Source organism: Lucilia sericata, unplaced genomic scaffold (genome assembly GCF_015586225.1).
Source record: "Lucilia sericata isolate MDLA Ls3-8-SP2 unplaced genomic scaffold, ASM1558622v1 Contig002290F_arrow, whole genome shotgun sequence".
In the NCBI taxonomy this organism is placed as follows: domain Eukaryota; kingdom Metazoa; phylum Arthropoda; class Insecta; order Diptera; family Calliphoridae; genus Lucilia; species Lucilia sericata.
In genome coordinates this window covers 55,770-64,109 of record NW_023996106.1, presented here as the reverse complement: position 1 = coordinate 64,109, position 8,340 = coordinate 55,770, and the positions used below count along the sequence as shown (strand labels likewise).

Sequence of the window (8,340 nt, the reverse complement as noted above, 5' to 3'; positions counted from 1 at the left end):
GAATTTGAATCCCTACTTTTATAGGATTTATTTTGCAGCATAAGTATGCAATCTTTCTTCAATGGTTCCGGTTGAATTTCGGCCGCGGGGCGAACTCTAGTATATATAATATTCTAACGTTACTGATTGACTGACTGGTTCATCATCGCACAGCCTAAACGGTTGAAGCTAAAGAGCTGAAATTTGGACAGGAAGTTGGTCTCCCACCAAATAGATCCACTAAGACGGGATTTTTGGAAATTCGAATGTTTAGGGGGTAAAAAAGGGTAAAAACGGGTAAATTCGGTAACTTCATATCTCCTTTAAAAACTAAGCGGACAGGTGTGTGGTACTTTTTTCAAATTCGGCCCCTTTAGGGAATAAACGGGTAAAAACTGTATTTTGGTACTTTTTTTGCACCCCATGTATCTTTTAAACCGGGGAACATTAAAAAAATATGTTTGACTCCTTTATAACTTGACTAAAAGATAAAAATGTGAATTTAGTACTTTTTGGACATTCGGACGTTTAAGAGGTGAAATTTGTACTTATTTTTAGTACTTTTTTCATAGAACATTGTTTTTGGTTTATTAACTTATACATACAAATACATAATAACGGGCTCCCAATACGATGTTGCAACTTTTTGGAATAGAATTTTTGTTTCGTTAATGGGGACGAAAAAAGTACCAAAAGGGGTAAAAGCGGGAAATTTGATTTTATTCAAAAACAAAATTTTTAGATTTAGAAACACTAAATATTCTAATGGGATGTTATTTGGAACACCGGTACCAAGTGATATTTTTTGGAACTTTTTCATTCTCCTACTGGTACTTTTTGAGTTTTCTATGATATTGAAATCGTAACATGAAATTAATAATAAAGGGATTTTTCGGTACTTTTTCGTTCTACACAGGTACTTATTTGAATTTTCTTTAAAATTAAACCTAGAAACATTAATTAAGCATGTAGAGCCCGGAGTAAATGAGAATCTATAAAAGGGACTTATTGGTACTTTATCGTACTTCGACTGGTACTTTTTTGAGTTTTCTATTAAATTGAACCTAGAAACATGAAATTAAGCATGCAGAGCCAAGAGGAAGTGAGAACGTATAAACGGGAAGTTTTTGGTACTTTTTCGTTCTTCAAAAGGTACTTTTTGTGTTTTTTATAATATTGATCCTAGAATCATATAATCAAGCATGTGGAGCCCGGAGTAAGTGAGAACATATATAAGGCGACTCTTTGGTACTTTTTGGTTCGACTGGTACTTTCTGAGTTTTCTATAAAATTTAACCTAGAAACATGAAATTAAGCAAGTAGAGCCCTGAGAAAATGAGTATCTGTAAAAGGAGACTTATTGGAACTTTATCGTACTTCGACTGATATTTTTTTGAGTTTTTTATTAAATTGAACCTTAAATTGTAATTAAGCACGTGGAGCCCGGAGTAAATGAGAATCCATAAAAGGGGGCTTTTTTGTACATTTTGTTCTTCAACTTTTGAATTTTCTATAATATTAAACCTAGAAACATGATTTTGAGCATCCAAGCAAAATCTTTACATACCTCGTAAGCCAGAAAGTAACATTGAAAACAAGTAGAAACTACTTACTTTTGGGGGGCATATCTACTTATTTTTGTTCGACGTTGACCAACAAATACGTAGTTACCTAAAAGCATTAAGTATGTCGTTACCAATTTACTTACAGAAACCCTGCGAATAATGGGTTATTTAGTTAGTTGCAAATTGTTAAGGAATAATTATTTATAAATCTACATACTAAAAACGAAGAAATTATAACAATCGTATTCTGATCGTAATTACAAAAATAAAAATAAAATTTTCCCCAGCAGGGATTTGTTTACTCAATGCTCCATTAACTACTTGTTTTATTGTAACTTTGTGAACAGTTTTACAAAAATATAAATCAATGTCATTTCGAAAAAAAAAAAAAAAATTGGAATCAAGCAGTGCTCGAACCACCGACCTCTTGTTTGTTAAATAGACGCGCTATTCAATTGGGCTATATATAACATATCCAAATTACTTTCGAAGTGGACATGTACACTAACAGAATACGGTACATTATATTTGTTCGTGATGTGCATAAACATTAAAAACAAGGTACAGTACACTCCATGTGCGCTAAGTTTAAAGTATTTTTAGCGTATTTTTAGTGCACTTTTTATACCCTCCACCACCATCAGTGGTGATAGAGGGTATATATAAGTTTGTCATTCCGTGTGTAACATCAAGAAATATTCATCTGAGACCCAACAATGTATATATATTCTCGGTCATTATGAAATTCTGAGTCGATTTAGCTATGTCCGTCTGTCCGTCCGTCTGTCTGTGCAAAACACGCTCACGTTAAAACAAAGCAATGGAAATTAACGAAATTCACCAAAAATATTCATTATTATACGGTACAGTTTGGTATTGAAAATGAGCAAAATCGGTTCACAACGGGAAAAGTTATGAATAAAAATTTAAAACAACTCCGAAAAAAATAAACGTTTTTTATACATTCTGATGTAATTTTCTCGAAAACTATGAAAGATAATTTCATAAAAGTCATCATACATTCGTTTCCACACAAGATCTTGATTCCTGCTGAAAATTGCCAGAATCGGTCCATAATTTCATATACCTCCCATACAAAAGTACATATTCCCGGAAAATTAGTTTTTTGTTAATAACTTCCGTCAGAATACCGATATCTTCACAAAATTTTACAACTTAAAATCTTATGTCAATAGAATTCATTGAGAGAAAAAATTTTCTGGATGGGTCCATAATTGGACATTGCTCCCATACAAGGTCCTCTCCCGAAAATCACTTAAACGCGCATAACTCATTACTAAATTAAGATATCCATATAAAATTTGGTACAAGTATTGCTCATATGCACAGAAATATTACTGTGAATGTTTTTCCGATCGGTCTATAATTGGTCATATCTCCCATACTAGGTCCTGCCCCTAAAAGTACTTTAACCGTATTTAACTAATTGTATTATCAATTTGTGTAGAACAAAATTATATATATGTTTTTTTAGAAAATCCTTAAATCTTTCACACACATGCATACATGCACATTATTAAATATCGTTAAAGCATATTTTAGGGCGCTATAAAAATATAAAAGAAAATGTCAGTTCGAAAACATTTTAATATAATGATATATCTATACACGGAAAATATTCATGTCGAATTTTATCCGGATATTATCATTTAATAACGAATTAAGTTAGGTTAGGTTACGTGGGTTGCTCGCTAGCAAGCGAGTTCACTCGGAGGCCTAGTGGCCCATTGTGATACCCTTAGAATTACCATTCCCTAACGATGAGAGAATGGTTACCCTCCCTAATTTCGTTGACTACTTGGTTAGTTCGGTCTCCATGTAAACCAGCCGGTGCTTTTAATAAAACCGATCATGTTTATCAGTGACTTGTCTCTGAGACAGTGTGATCATGGAAAAGAGCTCTACCGATATAGAGTAGTCTGTGCTCTTGTAAGGCTGGACAGTTACATAGAAGGTGTTGTACCTATGTAGCTATGATTTGGGTAGCCCATACGTTCTGACATATGTCCAATCAAACAGTGCCTAGTAATTATACCAGTTAGAAGCCTAATCGAATTCTTATCAAGAGATAAGAGAGTCCCAGTCCTATCTGTTGTCAGAGTGGGCCAGAGCAGTCTCGATATTCTACAAGTGATGATATTTGACCACCTGAGTTCCGTCTCACTCAGAGCCCATTCATGTATCAGTATTGATAGGGTCGTCAGGGGAGCGTGAATATCCTTTTGCGCAATGGTTAAGTCCAGAGACGACCCTTTGGTTGCGCATTCATTAGATATTTCATTTCCCCGCAAGATCATCTCCTCCAGAAGTAACCATCTGTCCGTAGTCATTTTCCCATCGGGATGACTACGGTCTATAATGGCTACTTGCAGCTCAGGTGCTGATGTTAAGCTAGTTGATGGCTTCAACCGCTTACCCTCAGACACCTGCGTTTCACCTGACCTTTGCCGCTTTATACTAGGCCTGCTTGCTGGACCTTTGGTGACCGTCGCTGTACCTCGAGAAGAGGAAGATGCAGACAGTCCCTTGGCTGTTGTTCTAGCAGACTTTGTCATGCCGCATTGATCATCACCTCTCTTTGGTCCCAACGTGGCCTTCTTCGTTGAAGATGGCTGTACGTTAGGATTCTCCGAGACGGTGATCGTGTTCGGTCCAGTGCTGGCATGGGGCACAAGTTTAGATGTGGTCACATGCCTGCTCTGGTTTGGTATTTTATACCTCTACCACAGGCGCAGACCAGGATGCCGCTCAAAGTTACGGTTATGTTGCCTAGGTAACCCAAACCACAGTCCCGGACCGACATCAAAAAAGAAGGGGGGATTTGGTAGCCGCCCTAACTAAGGGAACAGACGCTACCAATTTGAGGTCGTGATCGCTAGGCGACCGAAGATGGTCATTGCCTCACAGCCGCTCTTAATATAGAGGACAGACGCTGTGAGGTATGGGGAGGGTAGTTCTTAGTTCACATCCTTAGGATGGCTTAAGCATCCGTGCCCGAAGACTCAAGGTGACTACCCGCAGCAGAAGACGAATTAAGTGGTATTGAGTGATTTTCAGAAGTAAACCTTGTATGGGAGCTAAGACAACTTATGGACCGATAAGCTCACAAAACATATTCAGGTCGTACTTTATCCCGATAGCTTTATTATTCAAAGAAATATATGCGTTTAAGTGATTTTCGTAAGTGGACCTTATATGGGAGACTATCCGGAAAAAATTTCGTAGATTTGTAACGACACGTTTCCGCTTTAGGCTGGGGTATACTCGCCGGTGCCAGGGGTCGGCACAAAAATTTATTTTTTTGCGGGTTTGTGAAAAGTATAGAGTGTACACAACCGAATTCAAAACACGTTATAAACTTTATTTTCTCTTAAATTAACTCTTAAGCGACTTTCTTTCTAGCAAATCGCTCTTCGCCACCGCAAATGTTTTGTTAGCGGTCTAACCACCGTACAAACGATTTGGATGCTTACCGACAGTGCATCAATAGGCAAGGGCACCGAAGCGGTATAACCACCAGACGCTCTTGCTTCTCGATAGCTCTGGGTGTAGGGCTACAAATATAATTAGGCAAGTACAACAAAGCGGTTTAACCACCAGATGTACCTGCTTCACAATATATCTCTGCTGTGCCACAGAGTATTGATTAGCTAGAACAATGAATCGGTATAACCATCATGCGATCTAGCTTTTCAATTATTCTGTATGTTGGGCTAGTGAAGATTATTAGGCAAGAACAACGAAGTGGTATAACCACCAGATATTCTTACTTCACAATCTTTAACCTCTTAAATCAAATCAATTGCAGTCGGTTTAACCACCGTACAATGATTTCGCTTATTGCCGACAGTGCTTAATAAGCAAGTACAACGAAGCGGTTTAACCACCAGAAGTACCTGTTTCTTAATGGCTCTGTGTTTAGGGCTAGTGAATATTGCCAGGCGGAAACAACGAAGCGGTCTGACCACCAGATATTCGTGCTTCACAATATTTCACTCATGGCGAAACTAATATGGTGAAGTCATTTCAACAGCTGATTGTTTTTTTTGTTCATGGAAATTTAGCCCGACGCTGTCAAACTCCATATATAACAAATTTAATGAATTCGCTGCAATCTATTCGCCTTGATTTCACTCTATAAGATTAATCAAATGCAGGCGGTCTAACCACCAAACAATGATTAGTCTTACCTAAGCGAAAGCTGGGCGCAGACTGCCTTTCTTGTGCAATGCAGTTCAGCTAATTTGTCCTGTAGTTCTTGGGGTACCTCTTCTAAACCTTCGATTTTCTCGAAAACGCTAAGCTTGTTTAAAAGTGTTGATGGTTCTTCTTCACTTACAAGGCTCTGTGATGTGGTGTTCTCGTAACTGTCATCTTTGCGGATGTTAGGGGTTGTACTAGTGGGTGTGTATGATGATGGAGATGTAGCTGGAGGTTGTGTTGGTAATGAAGGTGATGGTGATGATTTTGTTGATGAAGAAGGTGGTGATGAAGAAGAAAATGATGATGAAGAAGATGATGTTGAAGAAGATGATGGAGAAGAAGATGATGGAGAAGAAGATGATGTAGAAGAAGATGATGAAGAAGAAGATTTTGTTGATGATAACAGAGATGGCTTTTCTATTATTGGTTGGTTTGTTGAAGTTAATTTATCGGTATTTATAAGTGGCGATTGTTTGGGTGTAAAATATAAAATGTAGGTAGAATCTGATTTGGTTGAGCTCTTCGAGGATAGATTTATGGAAAACATATCTGGGAATGCAAATAAGCTGATGTAAGGGGTAGCACGTGACGTCTGTTCGGATGTAGTTTTAGACAATGTCGTCAAACACTCGAATTGGTTGCAAGTGTTGGTGGGAAGGGGTGATACTTCTATCCATGATGTATTAGATGATGGAGATATATCATTTTTTTGTGAACTTTGACAACAACCTTCAATTGGAACTTCAGTCTTTGGGTATTTCTGGCTTACCCAGAAACGATATGTGATTGTCCTTTGAAATCCAATATGACCACAAAAGTCATGGCATCGGCTCTCATCCACATCAATGGTGAACCATCCTCTTCCGTTACGTGTGGATGTACTATTTTTCGTTGGTGATGGTTGTCTTATATCGACAGTCGTATCAAACGCACCGAATGTTGTTCTAAATGTTTCTTCCATCTCATCAAAGTCTATTGGGTTGGAGCTTTGTGGTGTTTCTACGCCATCGTCACTGTTTGACTCAATGTCCTCATTATGGCTTGGGGGTGAATATCTGTCAAATGAATTTCTTCCTGGAGTTGGTGCTAGTTCGTGCTCGACGTAGGTTGGGCTGAACCACGGGATCTCATCAAATTCACTATCTTCGATCTCTTGGTTTGGGATCAAATTTTCAAAATTATTTCCTGGTGTAGGAGGCAGCATATATTCCATCTCTTCTTTCGCTGGAGTGTTGGTGACGTCTATAAATGGTACATCGTTCTTCATCTGACAACAAGTCAATTGTGTCTCCGTCTCTAAGAAATGATGCAATAGTTGGAAGTGTTTTTGTTGTTGATGTTTTAATTGGCTGCACTCAACCGATAAAAAGTGGTTGTTTTTCTTTGTGGTTTTGTATTGTTGTTGATTTTACTCTTTTTGCTGGTGGTTGGAATATCATCATCAATAAAGACAGCTCTTCTTCTTTTATTATTTTCTTCCTCAACTTTTGGGATGTCGCCTCGAATCTCTCTTCAGTATTCATTTTTTTTTCTTTATTATTTCTAGTTTTATTTCTGTAAAATAGTTAAACAGAAAATAAAATGTAATTAGTACTAAGAATTGTTAATTTACAAAAGGTTTAATTTCGCTTATGTGAACATTTCTTAAAGTTTTGTTTCTCAAATCTTCTATCTTCAGTATAACTGGTGATATAAAAGATTTCACAATATACGGGCCCCCAAACTTTGAAGCTAACTTTGCAGCGAAGCTGTCTACCGCTTTGGAAAGAGGATGTTGTCTGATTACAACAAGGTCGCCTATTTTTGGTTTCCATACACGCCTTCTCAAATTGTAATAACGCTTTTAATCTTCGGATGCTTTGGCCAAATTTCTTTTTACAATTTCGAAAACTTCTTTCAATTCATCATGGCGTTCTTCTGGACTCAATCTGGTTGCACCTGTGCCAATCGTGACTTCGTCATATAATGTTTTATGTAGCCTTGGCTCTCTTCCTTGGGTGATAAATGCTGGTGAATAACCGGTGGTGTCTGATACACTTGTGTTCATGGCTAGCATTATTTCTGGTAAAAGTTCATCCCATCTACTGTGTTTTTCACTCGAGAACTGAGCAATCATTGTTTTTATAGTACGATTGGCTCGTTCTGTTGGGTTCTCCTGAAGAGTATATGGTGCTGTAAACTGTTGTTGGATTCCTAGTTCATTTAATAAATGTTTTAAAATTCTGGAGGTAAACTGGGTGCCATTATCCGTGATTAGGATTTTCGGGACCACATATCTTGCAAGTATCCGTTCACGAAATGCTTTAGTGTATAGTGTATAGAGTATATGGTGCTGTAAACTGTTGTTGGATTCCTAGTTCATTTAATAAATGTTTTAAAATTCTGGAGGTAAACTGGGTGCCATTATCCGTGATTAGGATTTTCGGGACCACATATCTTGCAAGTATCCGTTCACGAAATGCTTTAGTGACTCCTTCTGCTGCGGCCTTTCTTATTGGCACTAACTCTGTCCACTTAGAGAATTTATCGAAGAATACTATTAACATTGTATTGCCGTGTTTAGCAAATGACA

The 8,340-nt window shown here is 37.6% G+C and overlaps 1 protein-coding gene across 1 annotated transcript; it reads right to left on the bottom strand.

Moving 5' to 3' along the window:
* Positions 1–5,751: 5,751 nt before the first annotated feature.
* Positions 5,752–7,035, bottom strand: LOC119613743 (flocculation protein FLO11-like). The gene has a single exon (XM_037969786.1). It carries the CDS (start codon positions 7,033–7,035, stop codon positions 5,752–5,754), a length of 1,284 nt encoding a protein of 427 aa, XP_037825714.1.
* Positions 7,036–8,340: the final 1,305 nt, after the last annotated feature.